Source organism: Cuculus canorus, chromosome 25 (assembly GCF_017976375.1).
Source record: "Cuculus canorus isolate bCucCan1 chromosome 25, bCucCan1.pri, whole genome shotgun sequence".
Taxonomy (NCBI): Eukaryota; Metazoa; Chordata; class Aves; order Cuculiformes; family Cuculidae; genus Cuculus; species Cuculus canorus.
The window spans coordinates 2528871-2552802 of NC_071425.1; the positions used below are offsets into that span (position 1 = coordinate 2528871).

The window sequence follows — 23932 nt, forward strand, 5'->3', positions numbered from 1 at the left end:
CTCCAGGAAAGCATTTCTCCTCACTTCCTTACCAGGGATCTGGGGTGTAAACAGGCATTCTCAGTGCTCCTATGCACAGGATTCTTCTGAGCAATCCCTTTGTCGCAGGCGAAGCATTTCTCACTGCAGCTCTTTCTTGTTAGAAAGGGGGAGAAAGAAAAGGAGATGGATTCCAAGCTCGTTTTAATGCTTTCAATTGCTCTTTGCCATAATCTACGTGAATCTATAAACCCGTAACTGCCCCTCAGACACAAACGGAGGCACACGAAAGGTAATCGTTGGTTTAATTTGATGACCTTAGAGGTCTTTTCCTCCCCTAATGATTCTATGACTCGGTTTGTGTGCATTCCCCGGTGCATCGCTGCAGCCGTCCAGGGTGAGGGGACTGAAGTTCCCAGCCTGGATAATTGTGCTCTTTGCAGCCCTGATCACAGCCATGAGAAACTTCTGCTGTAACAAACACTGTCGCTGCTGGCTGCCGCTTACCAGCTCTGATAAAACCAGCAGGAAGCAGCAGCAGCCCAGGGCGAACCCTCTGTTTGCCTGCAACCCAGCTCCAGGTTGGCATCCAGGATGCTGGATGGCTGCCCCATCCCTGGAGGGGTTCAAGGCCACGTTGGATGGGGCTTGGAGCAACCGGATCCAGTGGGAGGTGTCCCTGCCCATGGCAGAGGGTGGAACTGGATGGGCTTTGAGGTCCCTTCCAACCCAAACCATTTTGTGATTCTAATATAAAACCCTTTGGGACCTGCTCTGTGCGAGGAACCCATTATAACGTTTCAGTTTTGTAGGTCAGAAGGTTTTTGGGTGATAAAATCTGATAATTACAGCAATTCAAAAAGAAAAAAAAAAAATCCAGAAAACTTTCAAGAGGGTTTTTTTTTTTTAAACCCAGACTTCTTAACAACTTTTACTGAGTGTCTTTTTGTGGCGAGATAAAAGCATATTTTTTAGATCTACCCAATACAGAAGAGAACCTTTGCCTACTTGGTTTTGCCTGTGGAACAAACAGCAGAGCCGCGGAGATGTCGGAGGTCGCAGAGCATGAGTCAGACTCTCAAAAAGAGCCTGTTTTCTTCTTGAAGAGAAAAACAAACCAAAGAAAACAACTCCCTTGCCATGATGCAATGTTTTGGATTTGCCTCTTGACTTCCTCGGCGGTCCCCTGTGGGTGTGAGGGACTCAACAGCTCTCAGGCACCCGAAGAGAGGGCTCAGACCCCCTGCAGGGACCCCAAACTCTCAGTGGTCCCCACACCACCAGCCTGCACCCACATCTCCCTCCTCTGAGGAGCCAGGAGGCACCGCGGTGACCTCAGGAGCTCACAACCACTCGCCAAACGCAGCGCACAAGAAACAGAGGAGGCAGAGAGACGGCTTCGCTGAGCCCAAGAGCAAAACCAAAACAAGCTGGTGGGCTTTATCTGCTTCATCTCCTTTGGGGGAGGGTTTCAGGTCCTGCTGAGGACCTCTCTGGGTGGGTGTGCTGTCACCAGGAGCCCCAGGGAGCTGCTTCTTACCAGCAGGAGTGGGCGCAGGCAGCAGGCTCGTGTCCTGGCTGCAAGCTGAGGAGCAGCGAGGCTGAGCAGGAGCATAGGGAAGGAGCCTGGTTTGTGGTTCCTCAAGAAGGTCCCTCTCCTGCACCGGGTCCATGATGCTCATGGCCCTTGTGGGCACCTCTGCCAGGCACCATGGGAGTTGGTCAGCGTTCCAGCACTACCAGGTATTTGTTCAGGAGGTTCTCATGTGCTCAGAGAGGTTATTTTACCCTTGAAGATGACACCTACTCACTCGGGCACACACCCTTAGCTGCAACACACCCTGTCTTTGCCAATAATTACTGTTATTTACATATACCTTGAGAATCTGCAGCAGATGAAAAGCACGAATGGTCTCCAGAAGCCAAGGCTGTTGCACAAGAAGCATTTGCAGCACTGGAGGTGTGGAGCCTTCTCCTGCTCCTGCACCAACTGATCCCACCTGAGATCCCATGTGCTCAGGCCCAGCCCGGGCAGCAGCTGCGGTCATTGAAGAAATCAAAGCTTTGTGTTGGCAGCAACAACCGTTCAAGAAAACGATTTGGTTTTAGGAGAGCAAAATGAGTAAATCTTCAGGTGTGTATCTTACGATCCAGAAATAGCCTTAACACCAGCAAAAACTATTTAAAGGGGCTCCAGGAAAGCTGGGGAGGGGCTCTGGATCAGGGAGTGCAGAGAGAGGATGAATGGGGGTTGTTTTCAGCTGAAAGAGGGGAGATTGAGATGAGATCTTAGGGAGAAATGTTTTGCTGTGAGGATGGGGAGGCCCTGGCCCAGGTTGCCCAGAGCAGTGGTGGCTGCTCCATCCCTGGAGGGGTTCAAGGCCAGGTTGGATGGGGCTTGGAGCAACCGGATCCAGTGGGAGGTGTCCCTGCCCATGGCAGGGGGTGGAACTGGATGGGCTTTGAGGTCCCTTCCAGCCCAAACCATTCCACGATTCTAATATAAAGGATTCTCCATATAATCTGATCCACCAAAGGGAGCTCAGGGGGTGGGAGCTGCACTTCCATCAGTTGCTGCACAATCCACAGCGCTAAAAGATCCCACGAAGGAATTAAGGGAACATAACAAGCAAGAGTGAATGATCCCATTCGTTCCTTTAAATCTGAATTCTCTTTCTGAACGTACAACGTGGTACTTAAAACTTCAGCTTTAAAAACACAAGCTTTGTCTTTTCATGGATTCCTGTGATGGAATTCTGTGGGGTTTAACCAAACTCCTCACAGTTCCAACACAAAGGTTCCTGGTTTCTCAGTTAAAGTTTCACTCCACGGGCCCTGTGAAGGCGCTGTTTGCCTTTGAGCAACAGAAGGGTTGAAATCCAAGGGAAATAAACCCATTTATTAGCAAAGCAGTCACATTAAACTTCCAGAGGGCAGACTTTGGCCTGTTCAGAAGGTTGATTAGCAAAGTCCCGTGGGAAACAGTCCTTCAGGGCAAGGGAGCCCATGAGGGTTGGGCGCTCTTGAAAAATGAAATCCTATCAGCTCAAGAGCAAACCATCCCTGTGTTCCGGAAAAGGAGCCGGCGGGGGGAAAAGCCAGCTTGGTGGAGCAGGGTGATCTCAAGATGCGTCAATAAGAAAAAGAAGCTCTATGTGCTCTGGAGGAAAGGACAGGCATCTTGGGTGGACTACAGGGACGAAGTGAGATCGTGCAGGGAAAAAATCAGGAGGGCCAAGGCCCAACTAGAATTAAAACTCGCTAAGTCTGTGAAAGACAACAAAAAGTCTTTCTACAAGTACATTAACAGGAAAAGGAGGACGAGGGAGAATATCCAGTCTCTAGTGGATGCAGAAGGAATAACAGTGACAGGGGATAAGGACAAGGCTGAGGTACTTAATGCCTTCTTCGCCTCAGTCTTTAATAGCAAAGAAAGTTGTTCCTTCTGTTTACAAATCCAAGAGTTAGAGGGGCAGATTGAGGCTCCCGTGATCCAAGAGGAGGCGGTTAGAGACTTGCTTGCCCAGCTAGACGTCCACAAGTCTATGGGGCCGGATGGGATCCACCCAAGAGTATTGAAGGAACTGGCGGATGTCCTTTCCAAACCCCTATCCATCATCTTCCAGAGGTCCTGGCTGACTGGGGAAGTTCCACTGGACTGGAGGCTGGCTGATGTTGTGCCCATATACAAGAAGGGCTGCAGAGAGGATCCGGGGAACTACAGGCCTGTCAGTCTGACCTCAGTGCCAGGGAAAGTCATAGAACAGGTAATCTTGAGTGCTATCATGAAGCACACGCAAGAGAACCGGGTGATCAGGCCCAGTCAACAGGGGTTTACAAAAGGCAGATCTTGCCAAACTAACCTGATCACCTTCTATGACAAAATCACTCAACTACTGGATGGGGGAAAGGCTGTGGATGTAGTCTTCTTGGACTTCAGTAAAGCCTTTGACACAGTTTCTCACAGCATTCTGCTTCAGAAACTGTCAGCCTCTGGCCTGGACAGGCGCACACTCTCCTGGGTTGAAAACTGGTTGGATGGCCGGGCCCAGAGAGTGGTGGTCAATGGAGTTAACTCCAGCTGGAGGCCAGTCACAAGTGGAGTTCCTCAGGGCTCAGTACTGGGTCCAGCTCTGTTCAATGTCTTTATCAATGACCTGGATGAAGGCATTGAGTGCACCCTCAGCAAGTTTGCAGATGACACTAAGCTGGGAGGAAGTGTCGACCTGCTGGAGGGTAGGGAGGCTCTGCAAAGGGATCTGAACAGGCTGGACTGCTGGGCCGAGACCAATGGGATGAGGTTTAACAAGACCAAATGCCGGGTCCTGCACTTGGGGCACAACAACCCTATGCAGCGCTACAGACTGGGGGAAGAATGGCTGGAGAGCTGCACAGAAGAGAAGGACCTGGGGGTGCTGGTTGACAGCCGACTGAACATGAGCCAGCAGTGTGCCCAGATGGCCAAGAAGGCCAATGGCATCTTGGCTTGTATCAGAAATGGGGTCACCAGCAGGTCCAGGGAGGTTATTCTCCCTCTGTACTCGGCACTGGTGAGACCGCACCTCGAATACTGTGTTCAGTTCTGGGCCCCTCACCACAAGAAGGATGTTGAGGCTCTGGAGCGTGTCCAGAGAAGAGCAACAAAGCTGGTGAGGGGGCTGGAGAACAAGTCTTATGAGGAGCGGCTGAGAGAGCTGGGGTTGTTTAGCCTTGAGAAGAGGAGGCTGAGGGGAGACCTTATTACTCTCTACAACTACCTGAAAGGAGGTTGTGGAGAGGAGGGAGCTGGGCTCTTCTCCCAAGTGACAGGGGACAGGACTAGAGGGAATGGCCTGAAGCTCCGTCAGGGGAGGTTCAGGTTGGATATCAGAAAAAAATTCTTCACAGTAAGAGTCATTGGGCACTGGAACAGCTGCCCAGGGAGGTGGTCGAGTCGCCTTCCCTGGAGGTGTTTAAGGAACGGGTGGATGAAGTACTTAGGGACATGGTTTAGGGAGTGTTAGGAACGGTTGGACTCGATGATCCAATGGGTCCTTTCCAACCTTGTGTGATTCTGTGATTCTGTGATTCTGTGATTTGATGCTGACTGGGGTGAGCGCGGCTGCAAAGAGGGCAGCACGCAGTCTGCAGCAGCTCCGGCAGAAGAAAAGAGGCTCTCACCGGCATTTGCAGGGCTGTAGCTTTGCCACCTGGATAAAATGCTTGAGGAACCTTGGGAGAGGCTTTTGGCCAAGGAGTAACTCGGATCTGCCCTCGAAGGACAGGCTGTGCAATCTTATTCTAACTTTTCCCTTCAGTATTGGTTTAAAGTAATTGGGGAAGAAGTGCTCTGTGTGATGGAACTGAGAGTGTTTGGTGTGAGCGAAACCAGGTCCTTTCCCTTAAAGCAACAACCGTAGCATCCTAGAATGGTCCGAGTTGGGATGTACCCACAGGGATAATCGAATCCATCTCCTGTTCCTGCCCACGACAACCCCAACATTCACACTGTGTGAAAAGAATGAGGTTCCAGGCATCGCGTTCTATTTCTTTGCCTCTTAGCTTTGGTGATGGGAGTTTCCTCAGACTAATGAGTGAGTGGAACAAATAACCCTCCTCTCTTAATTACCAGCTTTTTGGCACAGTTCATTATGAAATGCAAACCCCAAATGGGTCCCCAGGCAACTCCCCCCTCTCCTTGTAAGGGCCTCAGGATGTATTTTTTTCCAAAAGCAGTCCTAACCGCTGGAAATAGAAACTCCCAGATGCAATTTAACCAGTACAAGGGCAAGTGCTTAAGCACAAACGGGAATGATTTGCCCATTCTTGTAAGAAACTGAAAATTTGAGTTTAGTTTTCAGGCAGGTTTCACTGCTTCCAATGTGTAAAACCCGACTTAAGGAAGAGCCATGGTTTCCCTTTCCTCCTAACAGTTCTTTTTTTGTGTGCAAAGTAACGGGTCCAAATCAGCTCAGGAATCTTGCGAACTGGTGGAGACTGCACAGCACTTAATCAGCAGAAAAAAATTGGCCTCAGATACCAAGTACTGGAACCACAACTGCATCTTTGGCAAGTGCAATACTCACTGTAAAGCTGTACCTTCCAGCCTTTAGGTAGGAAAAGTTCCTTGGTTTATTCCGAGTTTGGAGGGAGGTGGTTCAAAGCTCACAGGCAGAGATTACAGTCCACAGAGATTTGTATTATTCCCTTTACAAATTCTATTTGGTAGCTTTTAAAGCCAACCGCTGACTCCAGAGATCCTTCCCGACTCAGCCAGCATCCAGCAAAAGCCCAGAGCGGCTGAGGAATTTTTACTTTGGATTTCAAAGCCTTTTCTGTATGCAGTACATTTCGGTAATGAATTCCATGCTTTTATTCTCTTCTGGGCCTTAGACGGACTGATGAAAGCCCTAAATCAAACACAGGCACCACCTTAACAGACAAGAACCACACCACTGTCAGTTTAAAAAAAAACCAAACGTTGGATTTTATTATATTCAGACTGTTTTCTTAAAAAAAAAGACCAAAAGGATTTAAAAACATTACCATCCAATATACCCACTATTCCGTAAAAACATACTCATTTATTGAAGCGTATGCACCATGTGTTCTCTTATAAAGTCATGGAACGGCTTGTATCTGCTCTTGCAATCAAGGGTAGTTTTTCTTCAGTTGGGCTTATGCTTACACAGGGCAAAACGTGGCATTTTCAGTACATTTGCAGAGTTCCCAGAGGTTTTGAAAGCTCATGGCAAGTAAAACTACTTTTTTTTTACCATTTGTGCCGCATTAGTGACTGCCTGCTCAGGGAAGATGAATGTGTTTAAACACTTTCCTGCTTTGTAATTTGCCATTTATCCAGCTGAGGTCACCCCAGGGTACCTTAGAGGCAAATAAAGGAGTTAACTAGGAAAGAAAAGCAAAGGCTGTAATTGAAAGGAATCTTGCATCACAAAAAAAACCCCTCAGATAGGTCATTTACTTCCAGATTTCACTCAGTCCTTTGGAAATGATCTCCTGAAACGCTGTAAGGAGAACATGAGCAAGTTCTCAGCCCTGTAGAACTGCTTACAGACCTGTTGTTACAACAGATGACTTCAAAACCCCAACCAAAGACCGAGGGAGAAGAACTCCTGCATACCCAAAGCCTTCTTTAAGGACTGGGCAGCTGCCATAGACACCCTTGCTGGCAAAGAATCAAAGGTGCAGAGGTAACACACGCAGGCTGCTGTGGGGTTTTTTGGTTTTGTTAGAGCAAGGAAATGCTCTAGTTACACCCAGCTCAGGCATCCCCCCTCCGCTCAACACTAACATCAACTTTAAGATCCCTCAGCCACACTCTAACCTCTTGAGAAGCCTCCATTAACCTCAAGTTTCAGCTGTGCAGCGCCATCGGCCTCCATGACCACAGCACGAGCATCCTGGCTGCAAACGTGATGTTGTGAATACCAGTCACCCCACAGTAGAGCCGGATTGGGACTGGGCAGCAGAGACAATGCGCATCTGCATCTCATTTCAGCCACAAACAAACAAAAATGGCCTTTGGGAAAGACCACATGTTCACTGCGGTCACGTAACCATAAGAAAGGAAGACGGCCTGATTTCTAATATGAAAACCAAACCCAAGGCTATCTTTCTAGGGAAGAAATTCCAAGCAATAGCACCTCTCCACACTGTACAGCTGTGGTTAAGACACATAAGGTTTTCTTTTCTGTCTGCTGCAAGAAATCTTTGGCCCATGAAGGCCTCTTTACATCACTATGCTGCTAGCTGACACAGTAATAAACCCAGTATCTTTTGGAGACAAGCGATACAGGCAAGGAAGATACAAAAGCCGCGTAGCACGTCTGGAAATCAAGCCAGTACTTCATTAAAGAGAGACACATGAAATGAGTCAATATTTATTCTTTCTTCTCGCTTTCCTCAGTGATGGGGTCTGCAGGAGGCTCTTCAACTGTCGCGCTGTTGCTCTCTGAACCAGTGTTGCTATCGCTGGTTCCCTCCTCCGCAGTACTATCCACCCCTTCTTGGCCACTCTCCTTGTCATCTGGGGTGGATGTTCCTTCTTCACCATTCTGCTGGTTTTCCGTGCTCTCTTCTGGGTGAGGTTCTTCTGTAAGAAGATATTTCTCAGTGTCACTTATATGCCAATACATTTATTTAGGTTGTACAATTAGAATTTAGGAAGAAATAGAATCTGTAATAGATAAAAGTATTCCATAGCAGTTATTTCTGTCACTGGAAAAGTGCAGTAACAGGCAGAACTCTGAAAGACCTCTTGATGCTAGTGATGTAGACTATCCTGGCACATGGCATCCAGAAAGCCACCTGCAGCTGCCTGACCTCAGAATTCCTGCCACAAAAAACCAATGTGCCTTCCTAAACCAGAAGCACTAGATTTCAAACTCCTTTGTCCCCCTTCCCTTACACTCATGCTATTACAGCAATGACTCACTGATACCTCTGATACCCTTAAATACAATCGTGTTTTCTGATGTCACTGTACAGAACACAAAAATTCCTGTGGATCAGCTTCTAAGAGCAGCATGGAAAGCAGTGCAGTTCTATGCTCCATGCTGGAGGTTGACTGGGACAAGGAAATACTCAGTTGCTCCCTGCTAACCAATGTCTAAAAGGTAAGTTAAGTTTAGAAAGCACTTTTTTTCCCCTTGGGTACATTCTACACAGAGCATTGCACATGGCTTTGTGCTATCTTATCCTCTTCCCTTTCGAAAGGAGCAATTTAATGAGAAGAAAGCAAACACTTGTGTTCACTATGATAAAGTTAGCTATTCCGATTGTTGTTTTTCTGAAGCTTTTCTTCCTACTAACAGCAAAACCTCCTGGCACTCTTGGCTATGCTGAGCCTCTGCAGAGATACTTTAATGATGATCCTTCAAGAATTGTAAAGCTGGTCTTCAAAGCAGTTACCTGTCTCCATCGGAGCACTCTCCTCTTCTTTCTTCTCCTCTGCCTTGTTAGCTGCCTGTTCTTCCTCAGCTGCCATGTTATTCTGACTGCGTTCAGCTTGCTCAGCTGCTTCTTTCTCCCGTTCCTCCTGCCTCTTGCGAGCCTGTTCCTCAGCTTGAGCAATTTCAGCTGCAATTTTTTCCATATCCACTTCTACCTTCAAACTGCATAACTAGCAATTAAAAAATAAAAAAAGGGAGAGCTTTTACTACCCCAGTTACGCTGAAAACCAAAACGTCAGTAAAACCTGATTGTGAGTTCAATGCTTCTACATGCAGCATAATTCTTTTGACTTGACAAAGTTTACATTTAAAGCCTCAGTAACGAGGCAGGGAGAGAGAGGAATATTAAGAAAAAAGAACGGATAAAAAACAACCTAAACCTTGTTATGTGATGGCAGCATGTTCCCCATAGCGGCTTTAAGCCACTTTCTTTGACTTGTGCTCTGGTGAACAGAGCCAGTCAAGCCTGAAGGCATTTTTCAACTGCACTTGCTGAACATCACCACTAAAGGTCACCGGAGTAGCACAAACACAAATGCTGTGCGCTAACACCCACAGACACTGCAGCCAGTCGTGGAATTACACATAACGATACAGAGCTAAGAAGCCGGCAGAGTGCTTGTACAAACAGGTAACTAGCAGCCTCCTTCAGAGTAAGCAGAGAAAAGTAAGAGCTGTACCCTTTTAAGCTCATTGTTAAAGGATTCTGTGCTTTCCAAAAACTTCCTCTTCTTTTCCTGGTGACGCTCTTCAATTTGCAGAAGCTCAGCTTCTAGTTTACGCTGGAAGTTAAACAAATGGTCAGAACCTTACTATGCAGCCCCTGGAGAATGGTTACAGTTAGGTACAAAAACATTTAGACCAATATTTTAAAATATACCTATATAATATATAAGCATCCGTATGCCTTCCTCGATCTAATACCCAATAGCTAAGAATTTCAAACTGAAAAGTATGAACAATAAATGGGTCTATGCAGTAATTCAGGATTGCTGGGCATATTATAAATGAAAAAACCTACACATTTTCTTTCATATTATACACCCCAAGGTATATAAACCCCGCCAATGATTACATTCTCTAAAGCAGAAAGACCACAACTGAAAGGAAAGAAGGAATACCACCCGCATCCATCCTCCTATCTGCTCTTGCTAAGTAAAAAAAGCAACAAATCTCTTGTCTCATTCTGGTCTCAGTTTTTGGCACCTACACTGACTGTTTGGACAGGACTCTTCTGCTAACATGCTTGTTTGGAAAATACAGGCATATGCCCAGTCAAAGCTGGGTGAAACATGCGAGTGTGACCTTGCTAGATTTCCTCGTATGCATTTACATTTCCACGAAAAAACGTTAACAATAGGGAGGATTTACTGTAATAAGAAACGTTACGAATAGGATTATGCGTCATAAGCTACCTGAAAGTCACAATTCTACTAGTACCTATAAAAAGGAAGACTGGCAGTATGCACAGAAGGGTTACGTATTAAGAATGAAGAGCTATGGAATTAATACTTAAGAACAAAATACACTTTAACGTGACAGAGGACAGAAGGTGAAGTTTCACATCCTACAGCTTCCAAGAAAGCCCAGGGATTAGCCATTCGAGTGTACAGAACACTGACACCCAACAAGAATAGTCACGCAGATGATCAAACAACCCGAGACCTGGAGTACAGCCCAACACCATTATGTTTAACTGCCCTCATATAATTTATCTTTACCTGATGAACCATTAAAGATTGAACCTGGCGCTTAAGAACTTGCATCCTGGCTGTAGTGACAACAGAGCGGACATCAGGCACCACGCTTTCGCTCAGTATCTCACTGATGAGACGATGATTTCTTTGGAAACGAGCTGTGGCTGTGTGCTTCATGGAAAAACCATCGTCGTAATCTGAAACAAGAGTTTTAAGCGTAACTGCTTTAATTCCACAAAATGAGTACCAGGTCTAACGGCACTGCACACATGTTACCACTAAAGTAAACCCCTGACACCAGTTGAGGTCACACCACAAAGCTCACGCTAACAAATACAAGTAATCAGAAAAAAGACAATGAGGATAGAACACCACCGACTCTGGCACGGCTGCAACTGCTATGATTTTACATGCACGTCCCACACATCTGGAATTGGTTATTTACTGTGTGGCTTTCCTCGTTCCAGAGTAAAAAGGACCGGTACTTAATTGATCGAACAAAAACCCCATTCCTGATTAATGATATTACCAAAACAACATCCAATGCAAAACACCAACAGGAGAGCAACTACTCTATAAACAAGCTTTGTGGCCCTGATCAAAAAAACCTTATCTTTTTAAACACTGAGGAATGAAAGCATGAAGCAGTGATACCTGTTTACTCATCACTGAACATTCATAGCAAAGTAATAAGAGCATTCGATTAGTGATTTTTTTTTTAACTTTAGAAAATACAGTTCTCTAAAGAACAATTAGTGAAAAAAATACACTTCAGGAGGCAAAGTGCACAAACCCACAGAGTCTGCTGGTCCCCTTAAGCTCTTGCAGAGAAAAGAAATTAAAGACAGCCCATCAACTGTGTTGTTTGAGATGCATCTAGGATTGACTACTAAGATCTAAAACTATTTCAGGTCAAGGATTTGTTTTTAATCGCTGACCAAACTGAGCTTCCAATCAGTGGCAAGACAGAGAACATTAAGAATTTTAATCTAGTTACAGAATCTAACTACAGAATTATGGATTGCATTAGGCATTAATTTTTAAAGTAAAATTCAGCTTGATGCTACAAAGCAGAACTAAATAATGTGTTTTCCTGTATCTAGCAGCACGCAAAAGCTGCCAGCCCATAGAAGCCAGAAGCCTTCCTGTGTTGACCTCCTGTGTTTCTTCAAGAAAAGCAGGCAAGGCCTTTCAATAGAATAAAAATCAAACCACGGTCTGCAGTTTCGGTATCAAAAGCCCATCTACAAAACAGACTCAAAAAAATTCAAGTCAAACTGCTTAGAATTTAAAGCATAGCAACTAAATAGCATTAAGTATTGCTGAGGAACCTAACCGAGGAGACAGTTTTGCAAGTATAATTTGTATTTATTTGAGTACTAAAATGTTAAGCAACGGGTATGAATTATCTTCCAGAATGATGTCATGTATAAGTCGAATTTATTTACATCATCTTCCTAATGGAGATCACTCTCTGACTATTCACAGAACATTTAAGGAGAATCCTAACAGATCGTGCCAGAAAACTTTACCAGGTATCCCGTCCAATTAAGTTTCTATCTGCTTTATTTCAAACTGTTATGTTCAGTTTCTCATTGAGGTATCTGATGAGACGAAGCAAAACCAGAACAATAGTGGGAAGACAATAGACTTGCAGGAGACAAGGAAGTATGAAGGAAATTGGTCTCTCTAAATCTGTGCTTTTGTGCGCTCAATCAGATTACTTGTATATTAAACGTCCTTGATCCTAGTGATATCCAAGATGGGACAGAAGCCACATTTCTGTCACAGAAAATAACCTGCTGCTTCCTCTCAGATGGGAACAGATGCAACGCGAGGCCTCATGCAGCTGGTTCTGGCCGTGTTCATTTGGCCCAGGCAGCACAGAACAGAATCTGAAGTCGCCAAACACCAGCTACTGGGACACTAAATGTATTTACATGACTTTTGCAGTTACCTCACACTGAGGAAAGCACTCTTTGTCACAAGCTTTATCTCAAGGGTGTGCTTTTAGAAGAGGGAGGGGGGGAAAGGGCGTAACTCGTACATTTTTCACCCTCAGGTTTCAACAAGTATTCAGTCATGAATTTAAAAGCAGACATCAGGTGTGCAAGCTTGAGTTTTCCCACTGGGTGGGGTGCATTTCCCTGCAGTCAAAGAAACTTTCAGATTCCCCCTTCAGCTTGTCACAGCTAAGGGAACTGATTCTCTAAACCATCTCAAGTGACAGTCGTTGAACACAGTCAGAGTTCAGGTGCCCTTAATCACAGTCAAACTCTACCTGTCAGAATTATATGCTTCTGGTAACAAAGCACCAAATTCCATTCAATCTGGATTAAATCAGGCACCTAAGCCTTTTACAATGCATATATTAAAGCCATTACAGACTTGTTTGTTTTGAACTGCAAGCATTACTTCACACATAATTAAGGGCTGGAATAACTTTTGCCAATGGCTTGCCGCTTTAGTTTCTGGAAACACGACAAAGTCAGCTGTCAGCTGTATGAAATCAGATGTGCTAACAAAAATCAGTATTAAGGGTACCAAAACACAAAGGCATCGTGGAAGCCGTGCACTGGTGGCTGTCCGTATTTGGTGTCATTTCTCTACGCTGCCAGGCCTGTAATGAGACTGTCTCACTGGACTTGCATACAAATTCCCTTCTGCTTACCATCGGGATCCTCTGCTGGCTGTATGCTCATGTATGGTTCACCTTTCTCCATGCGCGACTGCCTCTGTCGGCTTTCTTCCTCCAGCGCAGCCTCAGCACGACTTTTTGCGTTGATGTAGGCGAGGTACGCAGGGGAGTTATGGTAGGCCTTCATGGACTCATTGTACTCTATCTGCAATGCGACCAATATTGTTTGATTGCACCACTGGACAATTTCAGACTTGGCGTAACTGTAGTCTGTGTAACCCAAATTGTAGTTACACAGACAAAGCTATTTTGAATCCTCTGGCTGACACACAAAGGATTGTATTCTCCCAGTCTTTCTTTGTACAAATTAGAACTTCTTCCATAGTCACTCATGTTTTCAAAACACTAGCTGGGCTTTTAGGTACATTTCAGTTGTATCACCTGCAAAATATTACAATAGCTTTGGTTTTTTGAGATTTAACAATAAAACACCTCAGAATGAGGCATTTAGGAACAGAGAACTCATCAATAAGGTTTAAAAAAATGAGTTAACTTACAATATTCTCAATAAATCTCTGGAGTTCTAACTAGATCTTTGATGTGTACTCCAGTACACCATAAACCAGTTTGCCAAACTACTGGTTTTTCCGTTCTTTGATCCATCCCTGCACTGGGATGATACAGAATGCTGCAGCCAGACTACCGTCTCCTCCTGACAGCAGGACTGCATCACTACTTCACCTTCTGTGAAGTATTTTTCCGTCTGAATTGCTTTCTTTCATCTCACTCCTAAAATCTGCCATGTCTAGATCTTGTACAGTGGTTTGAGGTATTTCCAATGAAAAATGAGATATAGTCTGCAGTATTATTAGAAGTACCTAAAGGTCTTGTTTTCTATATGACTAGGACTGGCATCCTACCTAGGCACTGAAAAAATACAAACAAAACGGCCCCTGCCCCAAGGAGCTTACAATCTAAACATCATAGCCAAGTTAAAAAGTAGAATTCCTTCATTTTTTTTCCAACTTATCTATTCATTGGGAATAAAAACAGCTCAGGTTTGATCAGGTTATAGACAGCCTCAGATGCCTACCAGGTTTAAGCACGACACATCAGCTGGACAGTTTTCCCTTTGTACCTTAGGAACACAAGAACAGTCTTGCACAGGTTCTCAACACTTACCAACCCAGACAAAGGAGGTAGCTGTCATCTTTTGTCACGAAGATCAATCAAAACCAAAACACAACCACAAGAAAACCCTAAAAGCGGTAGCATTTTTCTATTAAGAAACAACACACTATGCCATAGAGTGGAGTTATACCAGATCACACCACAAAAACCAAACCCTACGTGACTGGAAGTCTTTTATGAACACGTTCATGACAACAGCAGTAGTTGCAGAGCACCAGTTTTGAAAGAGGATTTTGGTGTTGAGACAATCTTTTCAATACTGATGTTGTACAATCAAATCCGTTCATTAAACAGTTAAAATCGACACTCAATTATAAATACTTCATTTTGAATTAGGTCTAAAAACTGACCAGTCACAGTTGACGTATAGTTATTAAAAAAAGTCTAAGACGTGTCAGGACATACTTCCATTTAAGTTACATACAGGGCTCTCGTGAATGCCTCATACACCACTGCATGGGTAAGATGAATTTTTCTTCTCCGACCAGTTCCTAGAAGAATCAGCTGTAATAAACATCCCAGATTTCTTCCATTTACCTTTTCAGCTTCATATTCATTCAAATACTCTTGCTTCTCTTCATCAGTGAGATCTCGCCACATTCCTCCAATAATCTTGCCAATTTCCCATAACTTCAAATCAGGATTGGACGCCTTCACTTGGTCCCAGACCTTAACAGAAACAGCTGGAGCTTTACTAATGATATCTAAATACTTCCAAATTAAACATTTTATACTGTCATCTCAGTGTTCTTTCTGGAATCACCATGAAAAACAGGATTAAGTTAGGAATGAGTCTGACTAAACTATCTCGATTATTTTCTGGGGCAGGAGGTCAGTAGGAAGCCATCTACTGAAACAGGCAATTGCTGAAATGACTTGGGTTTCATGAGAATATTGCCTTTAACCCTCTTAATTCTCTTCTTAAATGCACATCGCTGCATCTCGGGGAAAAAAAAAAAAAAATTCTACCGAGTAAACACATCCAGCAGTGGATTACGATAAAGAGCACTGAGCTTTTCAGATCAGAATGTAACATTTCACAATATTTTTCAGTCTTGCTGATCAATTTGAGTTCCAACAAGTTCTGACTCCACCAAAAAAAGTTTCTAACTTTATAGGGAGAAAAAAAACAAGGAGAGAGCTGCCAGTGTTATTTCTTGCTGCGCCACTTGACTTTTTTTTTTTTTTTGTTGATGGTTTTTTTGCCTAAGACAGACATGCTGGTAAAGATACTTTACCAGAAGTGGAAGAATTTCCTTCTGGCTCACCCGCTTCAGACAGGCTGACATGCCCTCCCCATGCCCCATCAGATTTCAGACTCCACAAGAATCTCTCTCCTACTTTCTGTCAAACAGTTCATAGAATAGCGAAGTAAACGTTGCCACAGGCTAGGTTGGTGAAGGAGAACATGCAAAGTCCACTGATTGCTACTCTTCAGTCCAGCTACAGCACTGTACCAAGCCCAGTATAACGCAAGGAATACTTCCTTTATATAAAAAAGTTCTCTCAGTAAGTCACAGGCACTTCTGAATGTGGCAGGGTGGATCCTTGTCAGCAGAGACAGTGGTAGCAATTATCATTTTAGAGAAAACTTTTCCCCCCAAGAAATTGGCAACTGTATGGACAGACTACTGCTGCCTTTATCCTGAAGGGCAATGCATCTGTACTTTACAATTCCCTTAAAGAATGTGCAGGCTGTTAGAAGTAAAAGTTTAGAAGCTGAAACTAAGATAATAGCAATTAATTGTTAGCACATAGGAACACTAACTTTTATTATTACTCGTTTGACACCGTGTACCCACCTTCCGGCTGTACCTCATGTAGGGCATCAGCGGCTTGTCTGGGGGTTTGGGGGGCTTTGGGATGGTAATACCAGAGGAAGCCTATAAAAGAACCGAATAAATCCATTTGTTAATGTGATGAACAGAGAGTTTCTAGTCACACTAGTTTCGGAAAACACTCATTCTTGTGCAGCTAACACAAAGCACACGCACTCCCACCGAGAAACAAGAAACTTCACCAAAACTATTACCCAGACTGTGAGCAGGCACTACCTAGAGCTGGCCCTCACAGTAATGTTCCTCCTATTTAAGTTCATCCTTCTATCTGTAATTCTACAGATCAGTAACTAGGTAAGTCTTCAAAAGGGCTCCGTATTCTCAAAACTGAAATACACAGCTCAGACACTTCAATCCCAGCAGCTGCTTTTTTCACTTCTGCTAAGCAATTTGTTTAACCTATTTTGACAGACTTACTGTGGCTACTCTACAGGTGACAAAAGATAAGCAGAAAGTTTAAGACTGTGAAGTTAGAGATGTTATTTTCATTTACAAATCATTTTAGCAATGTATTTTTTGGCAACATTTGTAATTTGGAGCCAGTTAAACTACTTGCTGTAAAGACAAAACAACCCGATACAACTGATCTGTCAATGTGTGCATTATTGGTACCTGAGCTGCACTGAATTGTTCAAATTAGCCTGTAAAAACCTTCCATGCTCTAATTTTCCTTCAGGTTTGTGCACTGTCAAGCCCACCACTCATGCTACAGAGAAGGACAGCGGGCACCAAGTGTTGATTGGAAGTTGCTGCGTCCTCTCTCTCTACAAATCACCAGACAGGGGATTCTTCTAGAGCAGCACAGTAACATTACAGCCCCTGTCCACCACAGGTTCTAAAAAACTCCACTCTTCAAGCACTTACACATGCGAGGAGTTCCGTTACATTAAGTGGAAGTATGGTCATAAGAAATATAAAGCAGTTCCAACATGTTTTAGGACTGTGGCCTAAATGCTTTGATTTGGCCAAGAAGGCTCGCATTCAGTATTCAGCTTTCAATTTTTTTTCCTCTTGATATTATTTGTTTTGCTGAATTTATGGAGCTCTATGAAACAATGCGTACAGAACTGTGTATAAATAATGTACATGAGGTATATGCATTACCAAAATGTATACATATATACACATACAGATGGATTTGAAAAACATTAACGGAAATTGTTTAATGCTTTTAAATTAACAGGGATTTAAAGACACCATACATATATTGAGATATGCATGGCCGAGAAGGCTGTATATGCTTATGACATACAGAAACAATGGAAGTTCTCGGACAAAACCTAACTTATTCTTGTATAAGGAAAAAAGTCTACGTTCAGACAGCACGTTCAACAGGTTCCAGCTTGTACCAGGAAGGTCTTTTCGGTAATCGTTTCAACAAACCAGATGAACTTCATATAATGAAGTGTGAAAGAAGGGCTTACGTAAGAGAGGCATAAAAGCACCATATATTTATTCCTTGATAAATCTCATATATTCCAAACTAAATAGATGTTTTGAGGCAGAAAGTTTTAAACAGGAACTTGCAGTTATGAGAATTACAGAAACCATTTTTAAAAAAAGTAGGCATTTACTGTATTTTTGCTGTGTTAGTTATCATAGTGCTACACTTCCACAGTCTTTATTAGTTCCCCAACTGCACCCAGTGCTCAGGATTTTATCTGTATTTGAAAGAAGCTGTCACCTCTCTCATTACTTGACTTCACCTCACTTTGTTTACCCTATGAAAAATGAACGTAGCATCCATTTTCCACACACTGACAGAGTCGGTAAAATCTGAAAGGATTCTGTTTTGTTATCATCTCATTTTTGATAAAAAACATCATTTCTGAACTTGGGACTTTGTAGTTATTAACAGACTAAGACTAGAAAGAAAAAGAAAGGCTTATGTATCTCCTGCACGGTTCAACGGTGTGATGCAACTACTATCAATGATCTCCGGTTTGCAAAATATTCTTCCTTCTTTTTCTGCTAATAAACCTCAAAATGAGCAGGTCCCTCCCTCTGAAAACTTGCACCCACGCTACAGAACCCGTCCCTACACATGCAGTGGTCACTGAAGACCACAAAGTCTGTCTTTCTGGAGTTCTGCATCATACACCATTACCACATATTTTCTCTGTTGAGTAGAAGTCCATTTTCCTGCAAAAGGTTTCGGAGCGAAAGGGAAGGAGGGTAGGGGTGGGGAATAAGAATCAGAAGTAATTTTTTCGTTTTTTTTAAAGAAGTGGCAGCAGCCAAGATTCAGAAGAACCTAACTCTAAAGCCAATTCTGGTCAATTCCTGTTGTTTGCTGGATGATGTAATAGTTGATTCTCCTACCGTGACCCGGCTGTTGGTGCCCGGGTTCCCTCCCAGCCTGTAGTTGTTGTAGGCCAGATGGCTGTATGGATTGTATCCCACAAACCCTGGTGTGCTGGGCATTTGCTGATGGAAACAAATGAGACAAAAACACGAATGAGAAATGAGCTCAAACGAGGAAAACACAGAAATGAAAATGAACTGCAATATGGCATGCAAAAGCAACCGGAATTTAAACAAGCAAATGAGGTGTAGCAGTTGGTATCTTCTCAACACACAAAACTTACTCCAATACAAACCTGTTAAGGGAACAGGATTTTTAAGCAAATGTGTCACTACAAACTTCTGTCTGAAGTTGATGATTTTATTTCTATTAAGTGTGTAACTCATTTAAACAAGCATTCTATAAATCCAGCTCACGGCTAGCAAAATTTCCCCACATAATCCATCAGTAATTCAGAAACTCTTATATCCAAAGGGTTAAGCTTAGAAGGCAACACAGCAATCAGGCAGAAACCCCCAACATCAACATTTAGTATACCAATGAAAACCCATCTCTGCTCTTCTTCCCATCCTTCTGCCTTTCTATTACACTGCCAATAAACACAGGGAAAAAAAACTGCTCAAGCACCATCCATGAACCACTCCTGGTATGTGAAGACTTTCCTGGTGGCTTGCAAAAGTTAAATATTCGGGGAAACTAGGAAGCTGGGAGAGAAGACAATTAACAGCGATGTCCTTCTGTTACGAGGCAGGCTACAGAATGACAGAGCTGAGGAACCACTGCAATAACATCTACAGGTTGGAAACTACAAACCATTCTTAGCAGATCACTGAATCCGGGACAATTTAAGAAGTTAATCAACACATCTTCATTCATCCTGGAGAGTGGATCAGTTTGTTCTCACTGCAGTAATGCAGAGATACATCGAAACTCTTTGCAATCCCTCTTACCTATCATCCACATACAATCGAGTATCAGAGGGCTCTCTTCATTCCCTTTCTCACATAAATATCTCTCCTTCCATTATCCCCTCTCCACGTTCCAACCAAATTTTGTTGGAAAAAAATATGGATGAACTATTTAAGAGCAATTGTGATCAGGTCCTGACTGTGGTAGTCCTGTCATTCCATTAGAATTGATATCCCATGTATATATTGTTGATACATGTATCATCTATGACATACCTAGCGTTTCTAGACATTTAAATGTTCCACTCTCCAGCATTGTTTTGGCCCTAATAAGAAATACATATTTCAAAGTGATGTGCTGACCAGACCCATTCTAAATTATGTGTACAAAAATTCTACAAAGGGGTTCAGGACTCCAAGAACCACAGTACAACAAACAAACACTGAACAAAACCAACCTGTAAACTACATTCACTTGTGAAGTTTTCAAGTATATGCAGACACACTGTAGGTAGTTTATTTCTAAACATACAGAGTAAAATTATCCTTAAACATTCAGCCTTCAAATATACATTTTATTGCCAAACTTTTTGAACTCTCTCAATAGCAGTTGGCTTTTACTCAGTCTGTGCCTGTGAGGATGACACACACGTTAACTATTTAAACAAGACACCATTTTATTGCAGTTTTCTGTATTCCAAGTTTGCAATATGTTGAACTAGACCTCCCCAATAAAAATCAGATGACAATTGCAATCTCTGTCTGCTTTATTCTTTATTTCTGCAAGACAGGATTTCAGTGGTACAAGGGACTGACGTTGCACTACATGGGAGTTTTCACTCCAGCTATGACATCGTGCTTATGAGAACCACTGATATTTTGTTGACTGTCGTAAATAGAACTGGCAACGGAAGAACAATTTGTGACTTGCATTAATGAGCACAGATCACGGCCTCAAGGGCTGGATAAAATACAAGGAATAATCTTGAAAGATACATAAAGCATGTCAGTAGTTGCAGTTTTGGAACTTGTTTCGCATACCCTTCTGAACGCTTCTAACTTGACTAAAAATGCCCCTCACCAACATACACTGTTCAACAACCTCTGCATGCAGGCTGCATCCCTGGGGAATCACACACGTAAACGCACAGTCCTTGATGTAAGAGTGGATGCCATCATGTTTCTTCTAATACAGCACAAATCAAGTCGTGTGCAAAATGAAAACTCTGAACAAACTATGCAAAACAGTTTTATTTATGTAAGTTTTTAAGAACATAGCTTATATTTATACATTATATCATTTTCAAGCCTCTTTAAATTTAAAGGTATGGCACAATAAATCTGAAGGATCACATTTCATCTAAATTCCACCCTGCAGTTTTCACTCCAGATGTAGAGATCAGGGACGCTCTACAGGATAAGTTTTCAAATTTTCTTTGCTAAAAATATTTCACTAAGGCATTTTTGCTTGTTCTTCTGTACAAGACTTGCATTTGCTCATGCTACTCTTAAAATGCAACCTATCTTGAAACGTGAACACTGCACAAGAGGTGCATTTGCTTCCAAACACTTTCCTGACCACAGCATAGTGGTATTTCAGCACCTTTTTATACACTCATGAATGTGACTGGACACGATTCACAGCTACTGTTTGTATTCCCCTTAGTGTCATTCAATACCATCGTACTAGGAAGGAAAATGTTTCTCATGCCAGACTTCAAAATACCAGTGATTGCAAGAAATCTGAATCAGATTGGCATCATGAGCATTTTGTTATTCTGACCCACTAGAACAGAATTTTGCATACTCCTGCATTTTGCTGAAAATCGGCTCAGTACAACAGGAACAGGAGAAAAATGCACTATTTTCCCACCAGCTGGGCACTAGCTGAGTGGCAATTTTAGAATTAAATAGATAAGTTTGTCCTTAATCACTCAAGTACACCGCTGCAACCCACTGGGAATTATTTTAGACCAACTGATTGCTTACAGAAAATTAAGTATCTGGAGGATCTGGCCTTAAAGATGAAACAAGTTTATTCAGCTTCTCTTCCACAAATTCTCTTCCAAAAAAAAACCGAGGTTAATTTAAGCAATACATATCATATTAGCAATGAAATATAACTCATTTGTGTTTTCAATACAGGGAGGTGATGCAACTCCATAATTATTGCTCTGGTGAGTTATTAAAGGCTGTATTACCATCTCTGTGTTAATGAGAAAAATCACTATACTTACGGTTGCAGGAGCTGGGGTAGGAGGTGGGGCATAAGATGGCCTTTCTGTTAAGATACAAATGCAAGCGGTTTTTTTTTTATTGAAAATTTGAACAAGTTCTTTATAAGGCATCTGCTGTGGCAAATATTTTCAAGCAATTAACAAAAACAAGACAGCAATCCAACTCTCAAAAGACTTTGCATTTTGCCACTGGAGAGCGTAAAGCAAAGAACACGAGAGAAAGAAAAGAAAGAAATAATTTAAGACCACACCACTGCTATACTGCCAGCATTTTATTTAGCATTTATAGGTGCATCAATTAAAAAGAGGGTAAGCAAAAAAATGCAGTGAAACAGGAATTAGGAGAAGCTGTGATATTTGCATTTCCCATGAAAATATTATGGCATAAATCAGCCACAGCGAGATTCAAGGCCCAGGATTTTGGTCAGAAACGAACACACTTCACGTAATTCCTTTTAATGTAAGGAATAATAGGATTATCTCACAACCAGGTTCTGCTGAACCAGATCTTTACTTCATCAGTTAGAGGAAGAAAAATCTGACTTACTTGACATTTTGATAGGCAAATTTTCAGCCACCTGACATTATATTTGTACTTCTGAAAGACAAAAGAAGATCATGCCAGTAAGTATTACACCTTCGCACCCATAAATTTTTGAAACTTCAGTTCAAAGACTTTGCCAATTTTGAAATAAAGACAAAAAAAACTTCTAAAAACCCAAGGTGTTCTCTTTTTGAAAAACGAATGTACTTTCCAAGGAATGTGGCCTTAAATAGCTGTGAAACAGCACGCAGGTTTGTCATTGTCATATGGTTTGGGTTGGAAGGGACCTCAAAGCCCACACAGTCCCACTCCTGCCATGGGCAGGGACACCTCCCACTGGATCTGGTTGCTCCAAGCCCCATCCAACCTGGCCTGGAACCCCTCCGGGGATGGGGCAGCCACCACTGCTCTGGGCAACCTGGGCCAGGGCCTCCCCACACTCACAGCAAAACATTTCTCCCTAAGATCTCCTCTCAATCTCCCATCTTTCAGCGGAAAAAACATCCTCCCGCTAACGGGGAGGGCTTGTCCCCCGCCGCTGCTACCGGAGACCGCCGACCCATCCTCCTCTCCCTCCAACGCCGCTACCGGACACCCCTCACCCCATCCTACCCCTCTCCTCCCTCCACCGCTTATGGATGCTCAGCTTCGCCGTCATTAACGGGGAGGGTTCAGCCCCTCTGCCGCCACCGGAGCTCTCACGCCAATCTCCCCCCCCCCCCCGCCCCCCATCCTATCCCTGTTCTCCCTTCACCGCCGCTACCGCGGCCCCCAACCCCTTCTCTCCCTCCACTGCCTACAGATGCTCAGCCCACACACTCATTAACGGGGAGGGCTCGGTCCCCGCCGTCGCTAACGGGGAGCCCCACTCCTGCACTGCCCCCACCGCCGCCTCTGGAGACGTCCCCCTCCTCCCCCTCGATTCTTCCTTTCCCTCCACCGTCTATGGATGCTCAGACTACGCCGTCATTAACGGGGAGGGCTTAGTCCGGAGACCCCTGACCCATCCTCCTCCGCCGCTCCCGGACACCCCCACCCTTCCTCAGCCGCTACGGGAGACACCCCCACTCCATCCTACCCCTCCTCTCCCTCCACCGCCGCTCCTGGCGAGGTCTCAGCTCCCTGTCCCCACCCAGGCCGCTCCCGGGGCTGCTCGACAACCGCCCGGCCCATCTCTCGCCCCGCTGCCCCCGGCCCAGACTTACTCGCCGCGGCGGCCGCGCTGCCTTTGTTCCCCCCGGGCCGGGGCGGCGCGCACAGCGCCTGCGCGTTCAGCTCCGCACTTTCGCCACGGCGCGGCCCCAGCCCGGCGTCTGCGCGTTGGGCTCCGCACTTTCGCCACGGCGCGGCCTCACTACTCTGGGCAACGTGGGCCAGGGCCTCCCGACCCTCATCATGTAGAATTTCTTCCTAATGTCTAGTCTAAATGTTCCCCTTTCTAGTTTACAGCCATTCTCTCAACCCTATCACTACACGCCCTTGTAAGAAGTCCCTCCCCAGCTTTCTTGTAGCCCCTTCAGGTACTGGAAGGTCACTGTAAGGTCTCCTCTGAGCCTTCTCCAGGCTGAACAACCCCAACTCTCTCAGCCCGTCCTCGTATGGGAGTTGCTCCAGTGTTCGGATCATCTTTGATCCTCCTCTGGA

At 44.0% G+C, this 23932-nt stretch overlaps 1 protein-coding gene across 3 annotated transcripts; it reads right to left on the reverse strand.

The window, feature by feature from the left end:
• Window positions 1–6444: 6444 nt before the first annotated feature.
• SMARCE1 (SWI/SNF related, matrix associated, actin dependent regulator of chromatin, subfamily e, member 1) lies at window positions 6445–23591 on the reverse strand. 3 transcript variants are annotated; one of them, XM_054088550.1, is made up of 11 exons: window positions 23367–23384; window positions 22292–22342; window positions 21745–21788; window positions 18617–18721; window positions 16259–16339; window positions 14994–15125; window positions 13299–13470; window positions 10652–10824; window positions 9611–9712; window positions 8890–9100; window positions 6446–8071 (listed from the first exon to the last, which is right to left on the reverse strand). In XM_054088550.1, exons 2-11 carry the CDS (start codon window positions 22296–22298, stop codon window positions 7860–7862), a joined length of 1239 nt encoding a protein of 412 aa, XP_053944525.1. In that variant the 5' UTR covers window positions 22299–22342; window positions 23367–23384; the 3' UTR covers window positions 6446–7859. The 3 variants fall into 3 exon arrangements, with proteins under 3 accessions (XP_053944526.1, XP_053944525.1, XP_053944524.1); XM_054088549.1 differs by lacking the exon at window positions 23367–23384 and adding an exon at window positions 23494–23591 and having other exon boundaries at window positions 6447–8071; XM_054088551.1 differs by lacking the exons at window positions 18617–18721; window positions 23367–23384 and adding an exon at window positions 23494–23591 and having other exon boundaries at window positions 6445–8071.
• Window positions 23592–23932: the final 341 nt, after the last annotated feature.

What these genes read in the sequence shown, in the direction of transcription:
- SMARCE1 (XM_054088550.1), bottom strand. An exon ending in GCACCAACAGCCGGGTCACG is followed by an intron (nt 16,340 to 18,616) that starts GTAGGAGAATCA and finishes GTTCTTTTATAG; the next exon opens with GCTTCCTCTGGTATTACCAT. An exon ending in ACATGAGGTACAGCCGGAAG is followed by an intron (nt 15,126 to 16,258) that starts GTGGGTACACGG and finishes GTTTCTGTTAAG; the next exon opens with GTCTGGGACCAAGTGAAGGC.